General features: G+C 42.5%; 1 protein-coding gene across 10 annotated transcripts in view; it reads right to left on the bottom strand.

Moving 5' to 3' along the window:
• Positions 1 to 5,321: 5,321 nt before the first annotated feature.
• Positions 5,322 to 25,914, bottom strand: part of KANK1 (KN motif and ankyrin repeat domains 1) — a 125,682-nt gene continuing 105,089 nt past the window's right edge. For 6 of the 10 annotated variants that reach the window (XM_038170255.2, XM_072030828.1, XM_072030827.1 and 3 more), the window contains 9 exons: positions 19,708 to 19,929; positions 19,038 to 19,146; positions 17,214 to 17,426; positions 15,872 to 15,959; positions 13,009 to 13,228; positions 10,296 to 10,438; positions 9,553 to 9,753; positions 6,969 to 7,067; positions 5,322 to 6,316 (listed from right to left, as the gene is read on the bottom strand). In XM_038170255.2, the coding sequence (XP_038026183.1) occupies positions 6,254 to 6,316; positions 6,969 to 7,067; positions 9,553 to 9,753; positions 10,296 to 10,438; positions 13,009 to 13,228; positions 15,872 to 15,959; positions 17,214 to 17,426; positions 19,038 to 19,146; positions 19,708 to 19,929 (1,358 nt within the window). In that variant the 3' untranslated portion in view covers positions 5,322 to 6,253. The remainder of the gene's footprint in view (positions 6,317 to 6,968; positions 7,068 to 9,552; positions 9,754 to 10,295; positions 10,439 to 13,008; positions 13,229 to 15,871; positions 15,960 to 17,213; positions 17,427 to 19,037; positions 19,147 to 19,707; positions 19,930 to 25,914) is intronic. The other 4 variants (XM_038170256.2, XM_072030834.1, XM_072030833.1 and 1 more) reach the window with 1 other exon arrangement.

Here is a 25,914-nt window from a genome sequence, read left to right as displayed (position 1 = left end):
GAGCTACACTTATACCAACTCTGTCTAGCCAAAGTTCTATGGGAAATGCAGCAAGGGTTTTTCTGCATCTGTGGCTAACGCCATTAAGTGAAAAGCTGAAGAAAAAAATGCCAGTGCATCTCCTAGAAGAAAAAAATGCCAGTGCATCTCCTAGAAGTCTCTGTGCTACTTCCATTCAGATCAGCATTTACAGCTTATACAAAACCCTGTGCACTGCTTTGAAAAAAATGTTACCCCTTGTGTTATCTAAGCAATAACCCTGGAAATAATTGTAGTTATGTTTAGAAGACATGGAGATTGACTTTTTCTATTTATGGCTGAATGTATTTAATAATCCTCAGTTAAGAATATAACGGTGCCTTTATTTACAGATCTCCACTGCAGAGGTCTCTGAAGGGTAGTTTTATATAGCAAGAATTATTTAAAAGGCAATTTATCTTTGGTGGCGCTGGCTATGTTGGCTAACCAAACAGAAAATGCACAGTACTTGTTCCCAGCAAGAAGTGGCCAAGGGGAAAGAATATCACTCAACCAGGGCAGCAGAACGGGGCGAGGGAGCAGGTGGATAAAATAATACAGAAAAATAAGGCTGATCAAGCTTGCTGCCATGCCTGCTGCCATCCTTTGAAAGGCTGCAGGTGCTCACAGGTAGCAACAGCCTGAAAGCTCCAAGTTTTCCTGATGGTCATTCATGAACATCTGTCAGGATGGATCATACATGGAGCGGGAGTGTGTGTGGGGGAAAAAGGCTTATCTTTTTCTTCTAATGTGAAAAGCTGGAAGTGCACATCATTAAGGAATCAGAACACTTCCAACAGAGTTTTTGAGGCATTGAATTCATTAATCACCTATAACAAAGAACCATGTGATGTGTTGACCAATGTATGCGTACAGCCGTAAGGCAGTACTGCTTCCAGCATGATTTACTCACGTGCTTTATTCCCATTGCCTAAAAACTTGGCAGGAAAACAGACAAGCTGTTTCACAAACACTTTTAACAAGTTGCTAGAATCATCTTTACCAAAAAAAAAAAGAAAAAAAAAAAAAGAAAGAAAAAAAAAAAAAGAAAGAAAAAAAAAAAAGCTATTCAGTTTTCATTATATAACTTCAAAATATCTCATTCAGGGGTTCCCAAATATTCTTGCCGATAGCATGCAATTCTGTGGCTGCTTGAGAGCACTCTCTATTGTACTTATTGAGAAGCAATGAGGTACTGGTATGTTGGATGATACACCAACCAAACAGAAGGTGCAGCAGCTGGCAGAAATGGGCAGCAACCAGTTATCTGAACTCTGAAGGGACACTTCAGTTCAGCATATACATGCAGAGAGCCACAGCAGCCAAATTCGACTGAAATCAGCGGAGACTTTTTCATTGACTTCACCATGCATTGCATTAGGCTGTGAATAGTGAGGTCAAACACTTTCGCAATTCCAAACCGGATTACGAAACAAACCTGAATCTGGGATCCCCTTTCCTCTAATCTCTTTATAATCATTTCTAAGAATGTTTAATACAAAACCCTCTGTGAATGTTTTCTGGCACCGCTCCTTGACCTCCTTTCTCCGGTTCTTGTTGCCTCTCAGAGGCAGACCAAAGCATCTACATTAGTCCTACACACTGCGGACACAGCCTCTGTTTTGATGCTTCTCCATTTTGCCAGGGCAAGTTTGTCATTAAGCTTCCTGTTGATGAATCTGGATGCAGGCAAAGATAAAGTTGACAGACCTGCATACAGCCAAAGAACCCACTGAAGAGAGCTGCTCACAGCTGAATTGTGTGAGCACTGAGCTGGCGAGATCTGCTGCTGCCTTTCAAAGGTATGAGGACGTCTGTAGCCTTTGGGCCTCTTCCATCCCAGCAAACAGAGCCAGTCCTGCATTTCAGGGACTGACGCCAAGGCTTGCATTACTCACACCAGGGCTGAACTGGACTCCGAGCAGCCAGACTTCTCAGCCAAAAGCACCAGGAGAAACAGACATAAAGCTATTTCTGGAATAACTTCAGTTCTTCCAGTTGCATCAAGAAGATAAAAACTCCAAAAGTATGGCCTGCAAAAATGCCTTCTTTAGTCATTGCATTTAGATCAACAGTGCGTAGGCTAATTTCCATCACAGTAAAACTCAGTTCTGGTAACCGTCACTTCTTATCTGCTAGGGTGATTGCAAGCAGCACTCAGCCTGACTTAATGTGTAACAGTATAACTGGAAAAAAGACAGTGAAGTTCTTTATGGCCTTGAAAAAGTGCCAGAGCTTTTATATATTCACTGACAGTTGGAGTTCAAAGGTGACAACAATATCATTCTTGGGTATACTCAGAGTCAGTCATCATCTGATCTGAATTGGAAAACAAATGCCTGGGAGACCGTGTAGGGGGAATTCAAGTCAGAGCTGGTATGCATGGTAAAACCCTTCATCGCAGCACCTGTCCAGCATTAGCAGGTGGAATTCAACTTGGCTTGCAGAGGGCATTGGTGGGTCTAAATGTTTTTAGGATCCTTCTAAGTCTACAACTTCCTCGTAAGGGGGTGTCAAGAGGCAGGAGACCTTTTCTCCATTAACACCAGTGACAGGACCCGCGGGAACGGGGTTAAGCTGAGGCAGGGGAAATTTAGGCTTGACATCAGGAGGGGGTTCTTCACAGAGAGGGTGGTTGCACACTGGAACAGGCTCCCCAGGGAAGTGGTCACTGCACCGAGCCTGTCTGAATTTAAGAAGAGATTGGACTGTGCACTTAGTCACATGGTCTGAACTTTTGGGTAGACCTGTGCGGTGCCAAGAGTTGGACTTGATGATCCTTAAGGGTCCCTTCCAACTCAGGATATTCTATGATTCTATGATTCTATTTCCTGGGGAAAGCCCTGACTCTCACAGTGTTAGCTGCTTCAGGTGTTAACCTCTTGGAGACAGGAGAGCCATCAAAGAGAACAAAATGCTAAGTAATTATTGTTATTTATTTGTTTATTTAAACTGCTTATATTGCTCAACCACTATATCTCCCCTCACAGAATTTCAGGTCAGATGACGGAAGGCATTCCCTGACTTTGGCAAAATACTAATAGACTCATAGAATATCCTGAGTTGGAAGGGACCTACAAAGACCATTAAGTCCAACTCCAGGGTTTACACAGGACCTCCCCCAAAATGGGTGCACTCAATCCCACTGTCTGTCATTAACAAAGCTATTAAACAGGACCAGCCCCAGGACAGACCCCTGAGGTACACCACTCGCCACTGGCCTCCACTTGGACATAGATCCATCGGCCACCACTCTCTGGGTGCAACCTTCTAGCTGACTCCTTACCACTGAATAGTCCACCCAGTTGTTCTTACACTTATCTTCAGGTAAAAAGACATATAAAGTTATGTTTGGTGACTCTCTGACATTTCACACTCAAATCACGGAACCAGTTATTTTAAACCCTTCTCGGGTGATTGCATGCCCAAGACTCCCACACTGAGCTGTGGTGGTAGAGACATGGACTTGCACCAATCCAGATCACAAGAATCATGGCCCACTAATTGGAAATCAAAATTAACAGGTGTTTCAAATCCTTTTTAGCCTCAGGCTACAATATATACAAACGTTCATGTATGCAAATGAGCCACTGTAGCAGTGTAGTAATACAGCACCAAAAATCACTCTTTGAAAAACTGTTTTGGTGGCAAAGACATGTTGGATGTGCTACTGTGAAAGGTATTTGCAGCAGCGATACAGAGACTTTGTATTTTTTTGTATTTTTTGCATTTTGTATTTGTATAGGGGGGGACTTTGTCAGGTGGCTCAACATACTCTTAACAAAGTCAGACTTTGGAGCGTAATCTACGGGCTTTAAAATAGCTGTCATGAGATATAAGTCGATGTTAAAGGTATGTCTACTTATTTCCTTAAGGAAGCACAACTAAGTGGTTGCTGGTAAAACCAGTGCAAAATAAAAGTTATACTCCTGGTGTAACAGAAAGTAGAAACCTGTCCCTGGTCCAAATTCTGACCTGGTGACACAATGTTTCTCTATTAAACAAAATTTTAATCCATTAGATACAGGCAAGTATGCATAAATATATATATATATATATAATGAAAAAAAAAAGAACTTTCTGTGAAATTAAAAATACATTAATTAGAACAAACGAACAAGTTCTGGAGAGAGATAAAGGCAGCCATCCCTTTTTTTTTTTTTTTTTTTCCCCACTTCATCAGCTTGATGTAACACCATCACGGCATGATGTGACTCATAAGGACAAGAACAAATTAACTCTTGGAAAGCAAACTGAAGTCCAAATAGTGGCAAGGGCTGGCAGATAACAGTTCTAAAAACAAAACAAAAGACACTTTTGCCTCATTGACCCAACATGGCCTCAGACAGCAGTGAGAGCATCCGAGTCTGTTCTCCTGAGAGCTTGTTGGGGAAGATGTAGCTGTAGGGGTGTTGGAAAGCCACAAAAGCTTCCCAGTCTAACCAGCCCATGGCTTCTATTGCTGCAGCTGCTGCGTGTGAGCTCCCTCTCCCAGCACTGAAGCACACACTGGGGGAATTGTCAGTGGTGCTGCTTCCCCAGGCACAGGCTTCACCGACTCGAAATGATGGTGTGGGGTTTTTGGTAGGGAAACTGGGTATGTCCAAGGGGATCAGCTCTTCCAGCAGTGTGCTTTAGCAGGGGAGGGTTGAACCAGAAGCCCACCCAGCTCCTATGTGAACATTAAATTTGTTAGGAAGCCTGTGCTGATGTCATGTACTTCGTATGTGTGGCCAATTCTCAGGCAGACAGTGCTGCACTGTGGATCTGTGGCAGCTGGTTCGAGGCTCCTCCCTTGGTGACAATGGACACGTAGTGAAGCATGCATCAACTGTCCCCAGCTGAGTGTAGCTGACAAAGCAAAGGGCGTAAGTGAAGGGTCTTGTTTGGGATTGCTATGCTGAGGCATTTACCCCGGGAAGACAAAGCTCGAAGGGTTTCATTTCAGCTGGCAACTGGCAGAGAGCTAGGTCAAACCACTCGAGCACAGTCCTTCAGGGTCTCCCCGTGATGCCTCCCCCAGGCAGGAGAGGGAGGCCAGCTCTCTCCCAGTTCAGCAAAGGGTCCAGCCTTCAACACAAGCTCAAGATCAGTGAAGGCAGACCATCCTGGGCAAAGCTTTTCCTTCCAGTCTGCAGGAAGAAGTTAATGCAGGCCACGATGCTGTTTGCATGAGCAGCCCCCAAGGGTTGAACGATCCAGTCCTCCTGCCTTGACTTACCCATCTGTCCTGTTTTGCTGCTGCAGGTGTAGCTTGCAGCATTTCTGGATGATGACAAATCACACGTAAAACAGGAGAGGAGTAAAACAGCATAATGAAATTTTATTCTGAAAATATGGCAAGAGTCTAAGGCACTTCAAACATTTAAATACACATGACTAAAGTGAATGTGACAAGGTAATAGCATTCCATAAATATGCACCGAGAACTACACTCAATTCCACTCACGGGGAATATACAGCTGGTACCTCTAATTTTACTCTCCAATAAACATGTATGGAGCTTATACACTGACACAGTTAATAAAAATATGGTAACATGACATGTCATTCTTCATGTAGTTTTTAATTATTAAGGAATATAAAATGTTGAAAATACTGTGCGAGTTAATTTTATAGATACTATTATCTTTCATATAAAAAGTTATACATTATCCCCAATTAGCAACAACTTACTTAGTGAACTTCTGACCTCATGAGAGGACCTATCCCCAGTATCTAACCCAGTTACCCACCAGCTCAAGCTCCACGGAGCTCACTATTTAAGCAACTGCAACTTCTGAATTTCAAAATGATTAAAAACACCAAAATCATGTTGGAATGAAATTTATCAGAATGTTACTGTGATAAAGTCTAGGCACAGTAAATATAAATATTTTAGAACGATTAAAAACAAGCCACTGGGACCCCTGCAAGGATAGCTTTAGACCTTTTAGGCAGTATACAACATAGGGAAGGACAATCTATAGCAAAGAAAAACATGATTTATGCCAGTGTATGGAAAGATGTGTAGGTGAGCAAAACAACAGTTCTGGCTAAGGCTCTCAGCTGAGTGCTATCTCACTATATGCTTGCTTCAAGTTTGTAGTTTTCTATCTTTAGCACTAGATCTCTGCTTTCACTTTGCTGGTGAGTTCAGGCACAAGACAATTACATTCAGTATCTGTCTCAGTAAAACAGTAACATTTAGCAGCTTGAAGATGGCATTAAGATTTTTACAGATATTCATGCACCACTATTCAAATGTTGCTCTGTGGGTAGGACCAGGTGATGTCTTTCTGCTAAGCCTAGGAGTGCCCTAGAGAAGAGGAAAGAACAATTAATCAAAGGGAAATTATTTTAGTCTGCCAAATGAGAACACAGCACTCACAAGCTCTCTGTTTAATCCCTTCTGTTTAAGTGAAAAATTAATCTTTTTTCCCTCCTTATTTTGGGAAATACAGTACCAACTATCATACAACCTACTGATTAAGAGAGCGTTGTTTAGACAGTGAAGCATTTATCAGCAGTTTATCAAGAGGCTGATTCATATACGAAGGAATAGATGGATATTTACCTCAATATCTAGGACAGTTGTAACTCCAGAAACAACTCAGTTTTCATGACCAGGTCAATAATTAGCATTACAATGACACAAGAATACCTCTGCATGCTAGCCATATTGTGTGAACCCTGCCAGTGGAGCTATCTTCACCCCCAGCAACAAGGGAGGAGGAGGTATCCTTCAGCCTGGGATCAGGCTACTGCAGCCAGTCTGTATTTTAAAATGTATGTTTCACTTACCAGCATAAAATTATCCCACGAATAAACTTGAAATTTTATTTGCTGTACATCTGTCAGTGGGTTTCACTTTTTGTTCATGTTTTACTAAAACGTTCAAGTTTTAATTTGGATTGATGCAAGTTAAAATGTAAACTGTGTTCAAAATATCTAGAAGGTTGCGTACTAACCGGGGACTGTGTTTTGGAAAAGTTGACATGGGCGTAAAGGAGAACTGCTATGTCCTTGTGTCCAGCTTCCAGGGCTATTGAAAGTGCTGTGCTGCCATCCTAAGAGAGAAAAAGAAGAAATAAGAGAATTAGTGCTTGTGTCCTCTCACGGGTCTCTTAATGCCTCATCAGCTCACAGAGAAGGGAAGTTACTGAAGTGGAGGTCCTGCTGCTCAGACAGTTGGGTTAATTTAGAGTCTTGTTCAATTTCTTTTATTATAATTAAGTGACAACAAGCCTTGTGCTGCTGTTTTATGAGGCAGTCCAGTTGTCTGAGGCCTCATAATTTCTCTCAATGAGAAGACTAGATTATTGCTGAGCAAGAATGAGCACGCCATTATCACACGTTACATGCAGAGCTGTGAAAGACCAGTGATTTCAGAAGATTGGTCTGAGAGAAACTACTGTGTCAGTGAGGAGTGGAAGAGAAGGTAAAGGAGGGTTAAAAGCTCTTCAAGTATTATAACTGTTGTTATGAGGATCATTATTGTGTTATAACTCCCATTAAAACTAAGAACACTTCCATTCATAGCTCTAAATGCTCCTTGATGACAGTCTGATTACCAATAAATGGGCTTTCCCAGTCCAATAGTCACCTCAGTTTCTCAGGAGATACTATTTCTTTCAGAAACCATAGCTGTTGAGGCTGCTAGAAGCAGAGTGCTTTTGCTGAAAGCAATGAGTCTTTTTTCTGAATTTATTGAACCCGTTTCATTCAATTACTTGAATTTAATACAAATACAAATGTATCCAATTTATTTCACATTATTTCAATCTATTTGAAACCGGCGTTAACAAATTCAAACTCAAAATTTTAACCTCCTGTTTTCCCTTTAGCCCTGAGTGAGGAAGGGATGTCTGACAATTCGTGATGTGAACCTCTGAGCTGTCAGAGGGTGCTCCTGCAGGAACCTGCCACATCCCCAAATCTGCTTTCCTTGCTTCCTCCCCTTCCTGAAATTGAGGCACCGTGTAGCTACAACACACTGCTCTCTGTTGGTGTTTAACTTACAAGGCAGGCGGCTACAACCTCAGCACAAATATCACAGTGGCTTGCTGGTCCACTGCCTGGCTTTTGGCCCCATTTGAGAAGTCCTCTTAATGGGATTGCTTCTTAGGCTGGCTCTCTGAGTGGAGCATGGTTTTCAGGCACTGCTGTATCACTGGTATTTGAGAGGTCACAGCCAATTTAAGGGAACTCCAAACCCTTTCTCCAGCATGGGAAACGATGAACAGCATCCAAGTGGAAAGTCTTCTTAGGAGAATACAGGGAGCAACTATAAAGAAATCTAATCGCCCTGTGCAGACAGGGAGATAGAACATAAAACACAACAAACTGCAAGCCAAATACTCCACAGTCAACACCATGAACAAGGTTCTTAAAGAGAGACATGAACCACTACCAGGGTGGCACACATCAGCAGTACAAAGCTCAGCTCAATACTGACCATGCTGTCTGGAGAAGTGTCAGTTGCGTTCAGTACAGCTGGGGCAATGCTAAAAACCTTGGACTCTCTTAGCACAGACCCATTACAAAATGAGTAAGTGGCAGACAAGCTTTGCTTGGGAAACATTATAAACTACCTACCAGAACGGTTAAATATGATGTCTCCATAAAGACTTATTGACACAATTAATAGTGCTAACAGCATCCAGGCTGCAGTAACCTGGGTTGCCCTAAAAAGGGTTTGTTATACCGCACCCTTCCTACATTTCCCCTCAGGCAGGCATTACGCAGTGCTGGCAAGAGGCAGAGAGAGGCTCCTGCAGCAGGTGAGTCAACAGAAATGTTGCCTCTGCCTCTTTACAACAGTTTCAACCAATAAACACACAAACCCTCCCAAATCCCAAAGCCAGGCTCCATTTCAGTGTTCAGGAGGTGAAAGCAACAGGAAAAACTCAAATGTACCCAAAAAGTGACATTGTTAACCAGCCAAGTCAACATTTTCCAGCTTGAGAACTCTACAGACCAAAATCTCTGTCTGATAACAGTGTAGGCTGCAGTGATCTCTGCAAACAATAAATATGTCAGCATCTCACTTGGCACTGAGGCCACACCCTGCATCTGTTTGTTGTCAGAACAATGTGGCATAATGACTGGCAGACCCAACCTGTACTCCTGAAAGTCGTGGTGTACCTACTGCGTGAACATCCTCTGAGAACTGTAGGGCTGATGCTTGCCATGACACAGAAAAGTGATAGAGCAAGGCCACTAAGTCACCAGATAAGGTCCTAACTGAAAACTGGAAGACTCCTGGGAAACAGGAAGGGAAAGAAGGATGTCAAATAGTTTCTCTTCTGATCACTGCACACCCATACAGCTAACTACAAAAATTGCTACTGGGTAGGTCTGGGTAGACAAGCAAAGGCAGCAAGGCAAATAATCTCAGCAGCTGCTACCACAAAACAGGATTCATGCATTTGGTACTTTGGCATTGTGAGTTAGAGATTCATGTCACTACATTTCAGCAGCTCTCCAATGAGTCCAAAAACTAAATTAGAAAAACATTCTGGAGTGGAGAAGCTATCTGGAAAGGCGACTCACGTTGTCCTCCAGGGTGCCATTACACCCAGGCTGAGCCAGCAGAAGTTTGACTATTTCTACATGTCCGTGTTCACTAGCACACATCAGAGCTGTAGAGCCCTCATCGTCCTGGATGTTGACGTCTGCACCACAGGCCAGCAGAGCTTTAACCATGTCTATCCGCCCATGACTCACAGCTAGCATCAGTGCAGTCTGACCAGCCTGCACAAAAAGAAGAGGAAACAAAATAAATCACCACACAGACAATCAGTGGCAAAGCGTGCACACTTTTTTGTTGTTGTTGTTGGCATTGTGCTTCTTCTGGGGGCAAAAAAAGCATTACTTTATATAGGACCATCAAGTTTCTGCTTGCCATTATTTGAATACTTTTTACACATCATGTATCCCACATTTGCATAGCTATTTATTACATTAATGAAAGACATCATACCAGTTTCCAGACATCTGGAGTTCCTTGGAAGGAACTAAATGTTGCAGAATTTGTAAATGCCTCCCAAAATCCAGCAATGATTCTTTCATATCATACTTTTTTAAAAAAATATGAGACATGTAGCCCTGATGCTCAAGTGTTCTTTCATGGATCCATTACGTACACAGCAATTAAAAATATAAATATCAAGAGACCACGGTGTGAGAGAAATGACTGCAAAAGCAGTACCAATGGAGTGGGGAAGAGAACACGAAAGGAAAGGTAAAAAAAGCCACAGGAGCAGGAATGGTATGTTGTGAACCACTTGGCTGACCTGGCTGGCTTTCGCATTCACATCCCCACAGCTGAACAGTTCCTCCACTATCCTCATGTCCTTCTCAGCTTCCACAGCTGCGAGAGCGGCGAGCATAATGGGGGTATAGCCGGCCTTGTTCTGATGATTTACGTTACAGACATCTGCAGAGGGATGAGATAATTTCTTTGGAAAGCAGGAACCCAAAAAGCAGCAATTGTGCGAATGAACTGAATAAACTGTTAGTAGAACAGCCCATTAAAAAAAAAAAAAAAAAAAAGCAGCAATTACTCTCATAATGGAAGCAATTCAATAAAATAAACAGGGGTGCACTTGAGCCTGAGAAAGAAAAGGATCCCTTTCTACTATGCGTATAATGCAAGGCTGAACACAACGACATTTTGTATGTCATCATTTAGAACTTTGGTTTTCTTTTATACAAGCAAGTGGTCTGAAATTCGACATGACCCAAAATGGGTCATGGGTCCAAATCCTAGGAACACAATCAGGAGAGTCTTTGAGCTCCTCTCCCAAGGTGTTCCCCACTGCAAAACAAAAATGGCCCAGCAACGTGGTCAATGGAAAAGACATTTCTCCTCAGTACAAACGCTTTCCTGTAACTGGTGCTGTTTTGGGGATCTGCAAGTGCACTCCGAGGTGTTTTGTAGCTGTAGAAAAGACTTTAAAATTAAAGACTGTTTCCAGCTCTACTAAGTGTTTGACTGTGAAAAAAGGTACTCTGGGAACAAATACACGCAAGTACCTTGACTAGTGCCAGGAACTGACAGATTCCTTCTTCTCATTCACATCTAATCTCCAATCTGAATTTCTGCAAACATCCAGCCAGGCTTATTAGTTTACCAGAAAGCAGGGCTTTGAGTGTGCTCATTGTATTGGAAAGCAAAGACTTACATAAACAATATCTCTAGACTTAGTATTAAATTGCACTGCAGGTATCTGAACAAGCAAAAATGTTTCTGTAATTTCTTCATATTTACTCTCAAGAGAAAATGTTGCAGAAAAAATACATTTTCAGGTGCAAAAATGTACATATGTTTCCATGTTCCATAACCATCACCTGTCCTACCTCATAACCAGTTGAACAACTTACTTTTATTGGCTCCTGGGAAGCCATTGAAGCCACATAATTTGACACTCTCCTACTACACACATTACTCATGAGTAATGGAAGTGATGTTCTCCTTCCCTGATTAGACTACTTCAGCAGAGATATATTTCCTGAGGTCCCATTTCAGCTCCTTTTCTATATGACCAATGAAAGAAGAAAAGGTATTTTCCTATTTACCCTGTTGGTAATGCTGCCTGGTGATGTAGTCTCCTGTCTCACCTGCTTTTCCCTCCAAACACATGGACACCATGCTCTTGGGCCAAGAAACTACCTGCGATATACTCACGCTGCAAAGTTGACTGTAGTCACCATTTAGACGTCACCTCACTATCACCTGGTACCAGCCATGTTTGTTGGATTTTACTGTTAAGAACTTCCATTTTCATAACAACACATGTGATTGCTGTAAACTGTATCAGTCCTGACTCCCAGCAACACATCAGTGTGCTTGTGTTTAGAGATCCCAGGAAGCAGAGGAGCAGTTTCCTCCTGCCCTGTAGCCTGCTGCATTGCACTGTCCTCCTGACATTCCCCACATTCCCCTGCCCTGAGTCACTCTTCCCATCTGTCTGCCTTCAAACAGGCCCAGAGATTTCAAAGTGTTTGCTTTCGTGCTGAGGAGGTCTTCGCATGTGTGACAGACGTGCTGAATTATTAAAGCTGAGATCTGGAGATCTGTATCATGAAAGTCCTTGTTTATCTGGTGTTGTGCTTTTGGATTTATAAATGTTGCTGGCTTACAAGCAATGCATTTCATTCCAGCCATGTTGCTGACCTAGCTAAGCTGCACAACCAACTGTGACAGGTTTTATAACTAGTTTTCAGAAAGAAACTTCAATCAGGGAGCAAAACTGGGCTTAAACAAATCACATCCTGCTTGGGACCAGCTCCAATGTTCACCTTCTGTTCACCGCCTTCTGGTTTAGCACATGTGGGGAGCAGATGCAATGAATTCCCCTCTCTGCCACTACCATGTGGGTTGCATGGGGATTGGAAGGAGGAAGCAACAACACAAACAACTAAACGAGGCATCATCACATTGCTCATCTATTAGGGAAATGCTCCTAAACGGCAGACTATCACAGCATTCCAGCTTCTCAGGAGAGCAGTAGACAGGCCACAATGGTGACCAGAAACAGCTCTGTGCTGCTCTAGTGAGATAAGGCTAGACTAATCTGAGTGTTTAACATGGGTGTTTATACCTGAATGCATCTTTTCCCACCTGCACTCTACTTTTCGATACAGAGCAGCCACATGGCTGCCAGAGAAATCTTCTGGAGGCTGCTGCTGTTGAAGCTGGGCTACAGTCTGAGTTAGGGATCCATGAATCTGTTCCAAACCCCGATCAGCACTGTATATAATTCACTTACTTGTTTTATTAACTTCTGCAAAAGCCACCACTTCCAAAGCTAGCAGTAGAAACGGGGATTCTAGACTATCAAAGTGAGATAACATGTTAACTTTTGAAATATTTGCTGCTGGAGGAAGCCCAAACATGTCCTTCCACTCATCAAGAATTCTACCTGTGAGAACTGCAGTACAAAAAAAGAAACAAAACCAACAAACCAAACCTAAGAAAAATAAAAAAAACAACAGTCAACCTACTTGCATCCAGAAGAAGCTTTACAATTTCAAAGTTAGAATGAGAGACGCTGTAGTGCAGGGCTGTGTTTCCATTTCCATCTGCCATGTTGATGACATGTCTGAGGACAGCAGGAGAAATCTCCTCAAAAGCTGTTATGTAGTCTCCAACCATTTCAGGAACAGCTGACTTCTGACTTGAGACACGAAACCACTCGTGCTGGATGGTATTTAAACAAAACCTCTGCCAAAACCAAGACAGAAAAATGTACATATGGGCATTCTATTTAAAGGACTTGCCATCCCACAAGTCAGTGATGCAGGAGGCCAGACCTTTTTTAGTCAACATGGGAAGAGTATTCAGCTCACAAACAAGATGCACGGGCTAAAGCTTCCCCTCTGACTAAATCGCTCTTTAAGGTAAGCTAATTGTTTACCTCCTCTCAATTCACCTTGTTTTCAGGAATTTTACATCAATGAAGGTGCTGTATTTTAGGATGGGGTAACCCCCAGAATTAATGGGTATCAAATTCAAATACTGGTCGTCAGAGATGAGGCTTGGGAGTAACCCTTTCCATAAAGTACTTAACCAAGTTTATAAATCACTGATGAACCCAAGACCAAGAGCAATAGGAACACACATTTCTCAGGGACCAGAACAACAGCACACTAAGACAATTAGGCCCTGTGTTGAGTATTATTTCAAGTATGTTATCAAATGCACCAAGTACAGGAGAACTGGCTGGACAGCAGTTCTGCAGGAGAATAGCTGGGCATTGCAGAGGGTCACAGGCTGAACCTGAGAGAACAACGTTACACTACCATGTAACAGGTAAGCACTGTTCTGGTGTGAATAAATAATTTTATAGCTTGCACAGCATGCGATGCAGTCCCTTCTCTCTGGCAAACACTGTGATGGCAACTGCTGGACTACCATGTCCTGTCTGAATACTGAATGACATGAAATATTCAGTCAAAATGGTTTCAAAGGTGAGCATCAAGAATGATTAGAGGACAAGGAAATCTGATCTACAGTAGAGACAGGAAGGACTGCAGATGCAGATGCTCAGAAAAAGGAACACAGTAATGTTTTTACAGTGCTAAAGGCTGTTACAATAAGAAAAGAATCAGTTTTACACCTCCAGGATGTATGGGTGAAGTAGTAATGGATTTAAGCTGCAACAAGAGATGCGCATTTGACATTCAAGATAAACCTTCCCAATGGTATGGGCTGAGGGTGGAGGGGTAGGATGCTTGTATGCCAGCCAACTGTCTGCTGGGAACCTAGGTAAAGCAGGCCTCGCTGTGAGCCAAAGGGGCTCCCGCAGTGACTGCCAGCTCCCATTTTGTGAGACAGTTTCTCAGAAATTGGAATTCACGGAAGGACTTTCATGTCCTTCTTCTCTCCTCATAAACCCCCACCTGCACAGTGACCAGTGAGTTCAAGGACAATTCTGCAGAGAAGATACTCGGCAGACTTCTCTAGCCTCTACAGAAAGCAGAGAGGTTCTGTACCAGCAGCTCTAGAGGGGGACCATGTCCAGTAAAGGGAGAATATTTTACATGCATCTACATAAGTATTCCCATTATAAAAATTGAAAGGTCCCATCCACTTGAAATAAAGACCAAACATAGTGTGAACATAGAGTAAAACACGAAAGTGGTGATGAAGTGACATACTATGAATATTTTTTGATTTTATAAATTTTTGAGTGCAAAATATCAGGAGGAATTTCTTTACAGTCACAGTACAACACATATTATAAAAAGGTACACTTCTTTCATTCAAGTAATCCATGACATCCCAATGGGAGCAGTCTGCAGCTCCTTCTGGCATAAACAGCAGCTGCAAGAGCTGAGGGTATTGGAAAAGGCTGGGGAAATTTAAATGGGTTCCTAACTGCACTAAAGTTTTCCCTTTTTGGACAAGATTTCTTTATCAGCAGCTAGGCAGAGAACCAGAGCTGATTAGTCTGACATTTCCAGCTACAACGCACTGCCTGTGCTGGCAAACACTTTAAGCATAAGAAAGTAAAGTGTAAATTCAAATCACACTTCCAAGACAGAGATTATCACCTGATCATGCCATTTTTGACACTTTCAACTCCAAAAGGGCCTGAAACACTTGTTCTTCAAATGCCTAAACTACTCCTGAGGGATTGACACAGGACTATAAATTACCCTTCACACCTGTATTAATCAGCCTTTCAAAACGTTCCTGGGCCTATAGATGTCAGAACTATACACACACAATGCTAGTTTCTCTGTGAAGCTGCAGATGCACCATTACAGAGGAGACTAGTACTGGATTCCTGCATTTCAGATCACAGCACTCTAACAAACATAAAATGCAGTTTTGTATCACTAAGTAGTGACCAGTGTTTGTTTGCTTTCAGGTTGTCCTCAGAAAATGGCACAGGCAATTCCTATAAGCAGCAAATACAGCTGTGTGAGACAGAAAGAGACATGCATCCCTGCCTTTAGTAGGAGGCTGAGTTTGTTCAGGTCCTCAGCAGACCTTGGGCTTTTGTCATGGGAAGAAACAGCATCCTCACCCCGTGCAGCCTCCCAGCGTGACAACTGAGTTCCAGCCACAGCAGGGCTAAAGCAACGCTTACAGAAATAACATGGGAATGCATGGATGTGTCGAAACTGTGCTTTCACATTACTATTTTTAAGTGTGTGCCTTGGAATGACAACACCCCAGCACAAAGAGCACAAACACATTCTCTAGACAAACGTCTCCTGATAGAAAAAGCATTTTGTGACTCTTCCAGGAAAGATGATACCCTCTTCTGCCCAGCCACTGCAATTCCAGCCCTGTAAAACAAGAAGTTATCCCTCCCTAAAATTTCCCTGTTGTAGAATTTTGCACTGTGGTGCTTACCACATCTTTGTTGGTCAATGCCTTGGGGTCATCAATGTTGTTTTTCAGCAGGTGACAAGCAGAAAGCATCTTCTCACTTAGTTCATATCTGAGGAAGACAGCAGGACATGTGGCATATTCAAATCTTTCCCTTGATGTTTTAATATCAAAACATTTAAACTTTCCAATAGTTGCATGGCAGTGGGCATTTCTGGGCAAGCTGAGCATGGAACCAAAGTGCACTTCCCAGGTGTAAATGGGACGAGCAGGAGGAACAGCAGGCTGGTGATGCTTCCCTTTTGTATTCAGGGTTTCCCAGCCCTTTTAGTGGAAATTCTCACCTACCACTACCACTACAGGACACGTCGTATGCTCTGTGCTTTCATTACTCGGTTAAAAAGTGGAAATACCAATGGCTCTAATGAATGAAAAGGTGGGAAATAGCATAGGTGGTGCTACCCTGTCTTCTTGCATTTTAACATTCACCCCTCCCGTCCACTTTGGAAGTTTACTGTTTCCCCGGTCTCCCTTTTGCCCCCTGTCCACCACAAATTTCAAAACTCAGCGAACAGCTGAAAGTAAGGCAGCTACACGGCATTCCAGGCTATGCCTCCACAGCAAAAGGTCTCCACCTAGAACGCACAGAGAGAATAACATCAATTTTCCAGGAGAATTCTTCTAAAAAGCTGAGAGGCTAACATGCTGGTATGTTGGGGAGGCATTTTAACCCTTCAGGGTTTCACACCTGCTGCTTCCAGGGAACTGAGATGCTCCAGCTAGCCATTTGCGTGGGCAATGTTCAGTCCCATCTGGCCAGGCACGCTGCCTCTTCTTCTTGTACATCTCCACCATGGCAGCCAGCTTGCAAAGATTGTGCTCCTCACATACACAAGGCTACCTAAACCATTCCTGCCCCTCTTCACCATCACCCCTTGCTAAGGTAAATATAAATTACACAACTCCTTTGAGACAATGCCTATCTCTTCATGCCACCTGCAAAATATCAGGCCATCTTAAGTGCCATCTAAGTAAAGCGCAGAGCACTTTAATACTCAGAGCTCCAAGGTCTATGAATAGCCTCTAATTATGAATTTCCACATCTCTGTTATTTAGCAGATAACAAGAGATAAGTTTGATGCTATGCTGTATCTCCAGTGAAACATGACAGGTCAGTTTTGTCTTTGCCCTATACTAGTATTATTCCACTTACAAAACCTTCCAAGCTAGCACACTTGGAAACATGTGGCAAGCCTAGTATTGTTAACATATCCCTTCACCGGGTATTTCACTGTGGTCTGTGTGCTTCCTTCTGCCCATCCACCAACCAAGCACAAATCAGGACAAACATGCAGGGCCACCCTACCTCTCTCTGATTTCCACCTCCTCGGCCTCGCACTCCAGTGGGGGCCTGTCCTTCTCTGCCCCCACGGCCCCAGTCTCTGGGGCTCCGAGAGCAGGATCCTCCTCCTCCTCCGCACCATGGCCGTGGGGGTATGCGTGGCCCTCGCTCTCCTCCTCTGAATCGGAGGAGGAGCTCTCCTCCGAGCTGGAGTCATCACTGGATGTCGTTTCATACCTGTGGGGAAGGACGAAGCATTGGTTCAGTTGGAGTCAGACAGTGGACTTTGTTACTCTTCTGTGTTCTGCTTAAGAGAACTAAAAGCACTTAATAATTCTTTATGAAATGCCAAGACAGCTCAGACATTTTGTTTGCTTGTTTGCTTTTTGTTTTCGACGCTGGTAGGTAGTCCAACAACTGGTCCCAAAGCTTAGTCTAGTAGACTCTCAGTGCAAAAACCACTTAGGGAGGTAGGAATCCACACAAAGTACAGGCAGTGTAAGTCACCCCAATTCAAAAGCTCATATTTTTTAACACCACCACAGTGGGACAGCAGAAACCCACAGCATTTCACCCTCTGTGGTTAGCTATGGCGTACTGAGAAAGTGTAAGAAAATCATTTTTGTCATAATGCTTTTTTCTTACCTGAAAGTTTCAAAACCAAATTTATAATTCTTTTTATTAATATTGTATTTTTAAAATATGTATTTATTAATATTGTAATTTTTTTTTAATCTGAGCGACAACTAATTAAATTGTCATTGTCAGTTGAGGTCTCTTCACAAATCCCTTCATTCTGTCATTGTGATTATTATATGCACAATGTGTAATGACAAACAAAAACTTTAAGTTTCAACACCATATCAGACCTGACCTTATCTCCCAGATTAAATTACTTTTGTAAAGAGCAAACTGCATTGTTGCCTTGCTAGGCAGGTGAAAGGAAGGGAGCTATATAAAGACAACAGCCACAATTTTGTGGTTTTTTTTTTCCTGTGAGGATCCAAATCAGTTGATATTTTAGGTGAATAGTTAGTGCATGGGGTAATTATAATTCTGATTCTAATTAATTGCTTTAACTCACCAACTTCAACATCTCATGAATTAATGTACTAAGGCTTCCTTCTAATGTACAACACTGATTCGTGAGTGATAACACTCCTCTGCTGGAAGCAATAGTACTTTCAGTTGATAGGTAAGAAATCAAGTGATTGCAATACTTAGGCTATATACTGTACAAAGCATTTTTACTAAGGGAAAAATAATTTGAAGAAAGGGCTTGTAAAGCTATATAAAAACAATTTGGTGAAACCATTTCAAAGTTATTTGCTACATTCTGCAAAGATTAAGTAACGTTCTAGAAGAAGATTTTTTTCCTTATCGTTTTTACCAAGATTCTGTATTTATCTAGCCCAAAGCCAGAAAAGTTAATTCTTAAGCAATGCCATCCCTTGGTGCATTGTTTAGCAGCACAATACTGCTCTTGTCAGCTGCCAAAAACATATTGAGGTTTTACTTACTGAGAAACATTCCCATGGCTCTTGGAGTTTATTTGCTTTATTTTACCCTGTTAAATTTGGCAGTCACCTAAGGTACAGGTACTTCAGACTGACTCCAAGCGTGACTTGTAGCTTCCACTTGAGACAACAAACACAGATACACAAAAGGTCTGTGGAGCATTAAGATGAGCTGAAGTGTTTAATTCTGCCCTCCTACCCTTAAGCTCAGTGGATGCACCTCAGCACCAAGGACAAGCTATGCACAAACTCAGATGTTCTTCCTTTCATTCCCACTGTGACAGGACTACAAGACCTGACCAGACAGACTTTTTCAAGACAGGCCTCTTACCCTCCATTAATGCCGACAAACTGCAGGTTCTTCTTGGTGTTGCTCAAATCCTTTTTTCCATCCCTTTTCTTCATGATAGATTTGAGTGTGTTTTCATTGTTACTACATACTGTTGAAAGACAGACAAAGCATATGTATCAGTACAGATCTGTAGCCAGCCTTGGCTGCAGCAGCTTTAGACAGTTTTTCAAAACAAACAGCTTTCTGCTTAATTTATCAGCTGAAGCTGTCTTTGTTATCTTTTATATATAGTAACAGTGTTATATGCACACTGAAAATATAGAACACCTCCAAAAACAACTCTGGAAACAGAAGGCTTATATAGCCTAACTTTCCCATCCTCCAACATGCTGACAATCTTTGATGTTTTAGAAAACATTAGGAAAATATATATTTTTGCTTTGCTGTCCGTGACATATGTCCAATGTCTTATTTCCAATATTGAAATGGGTTATTCTGCTTTGTCAAAAAAATCTTAATTCTTCGTGTTAAATGACAGCAGCTCACTGCCAGAAGTAATGTATTAGACAGAGAGTCTCAACACCACTTTCTCCATAATCGCAATTTTTAATTCCTTCTCAGTTTTGGGAACCCTGAAGACCTGCTTTAACTGTGTTTCATATTCAGACTCCATCAGCATGATGAAAAATGAATGTGAGCCAGTTATTACCATAGAGGCCTGAGGCAAGCTGGTCATCTGTCAGGTTAATTGCAGCTAGAGTTTTGTCCTGAGGAGAAAAGGACTTCCTTCCCCGAGCAGCTTCCACCAGGGGAGTCTTCCTCTCCTCCTGAGCGGGCACACTGTCCTGCTCCAATTTCAGCCCTCGCAAATTTGAAGTTAAGTGGGCATTTGCAAGTTGGCCATGAGGGATGTATTCCAAAGTAGCACCTGCTGGAGAAGACAGTAGTCATCATGGAGGAGTCAGACCAAAACCTGTAGGGCAATGCTATGGTCACCAGAAAACAAAACAAAACAGAATACACGAAAAAAAAAATAAAAGGAAAAAAGGGGTAACACTCGTGCTTTTTAATACCCAGTTAAAAGAACCCAGCAGGAAAAGGGTGTGATCACTTTCAGAAACTTAAAAAAATAGCTGCAAGTTTTTCTTTCCATGAAAGCATACAGTACAAGGAAAAAATATAAAGATACTGGCTTCAAAAGGTATGGAAGAAATATCCCTTTCCTTTTCCTTCTCTTTCAGTACATGCAGAGGGCACAGCTCTTACCACCCTGACCAAGGAGAAACCCACTGAGCTGCTCTTTGCTGACCTTCCTGACAAGCAGGATTTTGCAGGTTCTTCTTGGAAGATCTTTACCCTTTTTATTTTCATTTTCTTTTAAACAAGAAATGGCTTTTTCCATGAAAGCAAAACTTTTCAGGAAACTTTCCTTTTTGCCAGCATGCCACTAATTCTGAAGTTATATACTTTACTCAATTACTGAGATAACTGCAATAAACTCCCACCCACTGAATTGTTTTTGCTGTTGGACAGGATTGTACTGAGCTAGTGGTTGCATTTAAATCAAATCCCAGCTATTTGGGTAACGCTTTTTTTTCCCCTCATTTCCTGGCATCTCCTCTTTCCCCCCCCCGCCCCCCCTTAGTGTTTAAAAGGCAGTGCTAATTGCGCACAGACCTTTTTATAGATTCCACTGGAGTTTCTCCAGCTGTGCTATTATGACTGTTCTGCAAAGCTGCACAAATACTTCTGTTTGTGAAATGCACTTTTTTGTTTGTTTGTTTACATATACATTCTTCCTTAAGTAATCTTCCTGGTATTTCGAGGAAAAAGGAGGCAGAAGTGACTGTTTTTCTTTGTATTTATCAAGAATTAAAGCCACAGCTTCTTCATTCAAATAAACAAGTGGCACAACACAGGATGCTAACATGCTGTAGTAATGCAAATTCCAAGTATTTGCTTTTAGAAGCGTATCTGACATCTCCATTGATCTTGCTAGACTGCACCAAGACATAATGTAGTTGATTCTTCTGCATGTTGTGGTTTCCCCACACCTTCCTCCTCTGCTCCCATTCCCATCCACATCTCTGTGATCTCAGCCAACACACATTTCTAAGGCGCCTTCTCCTGTAACCAGATCTATTGCCCACTTCCACCACCGCTTATACCTTCTCCAATCTACAGGAATCTGACCTCTGATGCGCCTCCACTGCTGCCAGTGCACAGCAATGACCAGCGCTGGTAGAGCACTGCGTAAAGCACCAGTCAGCCTTCAACCTGCTAGCAGAGACAGGGAAGCTGTCTGATGATAAAGAAACATGACAGGGTATTGGCAAACATCTCACTACAGGCTGGCCCATGGACCTGACACTGAAAAGCTCGTGTCCTGTGGAAGCAACCCCAGTGCCCCACATGCAGGAGCAGCCCCTCCAGCGATGCTGCTGCATGCCAATGCTGAAGTGTCCATCCCTACACAAATCAAAAGCACACCATATGGCCAAGCCCTAACTTCACTCCTCCGGCCCCTCCTCACTTTATAGAGGTGATTAATTTAGATCCGGTCTCCTCCTGGCTGTTAGCATCACCACTTATCAGCCAGTCATGGGAGAGAGAGCTGCCAAAGCGTGGAACATGGAGCCAAAAACCACAGATTTTTAAACTCCCTTAGCTGAAAAACAAGGAAATCACCTCTCTCTCTACATTTGTTTGGAGCAGTGACAGTTGTAATTAAAGATTACCAAACTGAGTAACTGCTTCCAATTGCCACCGTCTCAGCCAGCCATACCAGGTAGGTTACAAATACAGTGCTGGTCCTGAGGGAGCATCATTCCAAGGCCACACTGCTTCAGGTGGAGCTGGGACGTCCCCAGGTGTCTGCCTTCTCCTGCCCTGGGACAATGCTGGGGAAGGAGGAAGATGTGGGCTGGGACACAGAGAAAGGGGAAGGACAGTAAGCAGACAGTGTCACAGTCTCTCACCTAGCTAAACCTGCCAGTGATGGAATGATATGTGAACAAAGTAAACTCAGGGTGTTATCTGGAACATCTTATCTATGAGTTTAAATGAAGAAGAAAGGAGCCCTGCTCGGCCTCCTGCACCTGACAGAAGAGATTGTCACACAGGTTTGAGGACAAGCATACAAAAACAACTCCACATTAGAAAAACTGGCCAACACACCCTTTGTTCCACCACTGATGTTAGATGTTGGCACTTGTGTCTACAGCACCCAAGGCCCAAGAAAAGACAGCTTTGGGCCCAGCAGAACATTCACACTGTAAGCTATTGACTGGCATTTAAAATTGGCTCTCAGGTGTTCCCCTCTGCAAAACAGCCTACGATGTTAAAAAGATGCTTGAACAGCAGCAGCCTGGTGAAATCACTGGGAAAAGGGATTAAGGAAGCAACTGTACTCCCCAGCACGACCGTCAATGACTCAAGGGTTAAATCAACTGCTGCTCAAATTGGAAAGTGTAATGAGCCAAGTCCCCTCTTCCTCAGCAAGGCTGTAGGGCTGCTGTCAGGGCTGGACGTGCTACAAGCTCCTCCAGGGCGGAAATGAATCCCTCACCAAGATTACCACCAGTCCACGCCGACCTTAAAATAGGCTCTTCATTTCACCTCACACAGATCTCAAGCATGCCTGCACTCATTCAGCCTTCAAGGGGCTCAGTGAGGCAGCAAAGCCATACAGCTGCCCCTCATCTTCCCCACCATATTCCCAAGGAAACCGTGGAGCGAAGATGTGAACTGCTTGCACAGAACCCTCCCCAGCTGCCAACAGATTCATCACTTAGCTATTCCCACCTCCAGACAGCCATCCAGGTACACTTACCATGCTGATTTTTGTTTGTTTATTGTTGTGGGCAAATAACAAACTTGACACAAGACTCTAAGTATTGGCATAGTGTAGTTAACCACAGCAGGTAGCTGCCAGGAATTGCTAAGTGTATTTTGCAATACAGCAAAGGATCATTCTAAAATTCATGGGTAATTTAAAGCACGATAAAACAACAATAAAAAAAAAAAATTAAAGGACTTGAGCCATTCATAAACCCACATGCAGAAAGCTACTCTCATCAATTTCAGAGGGAAAGAAGTGGCCAAAGTCTCTTTGGTGGCTTAGTCCTAGCAGTTTGAGGGAACAAGAACGCCTGTTTTTAATTTTATAGAAGTAATCTCTGCTCCTAAATCACTTGTGCTCTTTTTGAAGACCTCATCAATTTAAGCCAAAGTGACAGCAAAACTACTACATGTCAGCATCAGATTACTACAGGCCTTGCCTGGCACCTAAAAAATCTGTTTTTGTTGTTAACATGCTACTTCCTTTCCTAACTGAGGACCTCTCCTTCCATCTATCACAACATAAGTAGCCATGAAGTTATGGAGTAAGCAGGCTCAGGGAACTGACTGGATTGAGTTTGAAACAGTACTTTTTCCCTGGATTTGTGCTGAACTCATGCTAATCGAAGGCTGGCCTTTACCAATTTTTGAAAAATTCCTTTTAGTCTAATGAAGGCAAACCTGCGTAATAGTATAAAAAACATGTAGCTTGACAGTACTCTTAAGCCACTGGAAATCATGAGGAGTGCAAATGAGGCCAGGGGAATTAAATACCAGTGGGATGAGAACCTAGCACTCTGGCAGGAACATCACAGACTTCCTATCTAAAAAAAGGGCACGAGCTTGCTGCCTATGCAATAGCTGCACAGAAGTTTTATTTTTAAACTGTTGATGGGGCAAGCGTTTATTTGTGCCATACTCTGATAAAAGACAATGACACAAAGTATACACTCTCTACTAAAGACAGTATATAAATGTTGTTTGTAGTATATCACAGAAACACAGAATATCCTGAATTGGAAGGGACCCATGAGGATCATTGAGTCCAGCCCCTGGGTCTGCACAGGACCACCCAAAAATCAGACAGTATGCCTGATTATACAGCAAATAAACTTCTCTTGCAAACTGCATGCATTTGTCAGGGTAGCACTGAGCTCACTACAAAATTATGAAAGCCAAAGAGCACTCAAGTCTTCTTTCTCTTTAAGAAGGTATTTTTTTCATACAATTTTTAATTCACTTTCCATTTGGTCTACTAATGGTAAAAAAAAAAAAAAAAAAGCCGCAAACCACCAACATTCTAAGGTAAATAAAGAGGCAGCAATGAGCAAACATGCTGTGTTTAAACATTCACAATGATTGATATTATCCCACCCACCTATGGACACAAACGTGTTATCTTCAGAAGACTAAATGCAATTTCATTTTAAAACATATTTTTTAGTTAGTACAGGTTAAAAGTCAGTAGACGTTAAATTTCAGAACAAAAAATTGCCACATGCGATGTTTTTATATGACTTATTGACAGAAGCCTGACTCACATCAGGCCCAGGCCCAGGTCCATGCTGCCACCAACACTTGGTTCCTGGGAAACTGTTCCTGTTAACAGGAAAGCTCTGGCCCATCCAATTATAATAACAACCTCAATTTCATTATCACTCTCACTGCAACTCTCTTTCTCACGTTGAGAAGCTGCTTTCCATCCCCAAACTAGCCCGTGAAGCCAGTATGTTGAAATTGGAATTCAAAACTGATTCCTTTAATTCAACAAGACTGAATGCAATCAGTGACACAGCTGATCAGCTTGTTTATGACATGCTCTCTTTTCCAGCACAAATGCATGTGAAGCTAAGTGAAAATTATCCTAACTTCCCTGATGAATGGCTGATCAAAGCATCTCATGACACTGGGCACAGCAAGAGAGTCATCCCAGTATTTCTTCCCCCCCCCTCTTCTATGAGGGGTTTACCTTCTCAGCTGATGCTTTGTTGTTGCTTGAATATTACAGCATTTCCTCGGAAAAATGGGAATCTCCTTACATTAAATAAGAATAGGTGTGCCTGTTACCATGGGAGTTGAACTGTGAACAAAGCTCAGCATCTGAACATCATGTTCCTGTGCCACAATGTGTGCAGAGAACTGGGGTTTTACCACAGCCACCCTAACAGACGAGCTATAGACCAGAGCTTGCCACTTTCTAAAGCAGCTATATATTCAAAATAAAGACAAATAAATAAATAAATCACTTGCAGATTCTACTCTTTATTAACTGCAGCAAAAATGAGGACAGAGAGCAGCCTTCGTATTTAAACATTCCACATACTGCTGCTACAGAATGAAAACAGCAAATGTCCTGATGATAATAATGATAACAGCAATAAGCTTGTGTTAACACATGACCAAGGATGGCATGTCAAACCTCTTTAAAGAGGTTTATGGAGATTAACTTGAATAATATCTTTACAGGACGATTACTGACCAGATCTCTGCTTCTCTTCTGATACAAATGGATGGGTATTTAAAACAGAACAAAACCCAGATAAACCCTTCAACTCCTAATATAGAGGTCGTTACCATTTTCAAGTGACATGGGCATTCGAGCCTGTTGCAACCAGTAGGTCAGTAGATATCACCTCCCATGTGAAAAATGCAAAAGAGGCACTGTACTCTTGGAGAAACCAGTCAGACACACTCAAAGAAACAGTACGCATCTGGTATACAGATGGGGACCATCTGCATGACTGCTTTTCACCACGCACTGTCTTTCAGGGAATATTAAAAACACATCACGCATGTCATTCATCCTCTCGCCAGCAGAGAAGGATGGACCCTGTTTGTTTCACAAACAAGCACATCTGTACAGAAACTTAAACCTGGTGATTAAGACATGCACCTGTGCCAGAGTTGAAGCTGCTGTGTTCATTCAGTTGCCTAAAAGTAGGTAATTACTGCAATCTGCTGCAGCGTGCAGCCTTACTAGGCCCACTGGCATGCCGGGACCTGGAACACCCCTAGGCTCCTGAGCCTCAGGCAAGCCTCCAGTCTTCAACTGCACTAGCATGCTTCATGTTGCCAC

Source organism: Anas platyrhynchos, chromosome Z (genome assembly GCF_047663525.1).
Source record: "Anas platyrhynchos isolate ZD024472 breed Pekin duck chromosome Z, IASCAAS_PekinDuck_T2T, whole genome shotgun sequence".
Lineage (NCBI taxonomy): Eukaryota > Metazoa > Chordata > Aves > Anseriformes > Anatidae > Anas > Anas platyrhynchos.
This window is presented reverse-complemented; position numbering and strand designations above follow the sequence as displayed.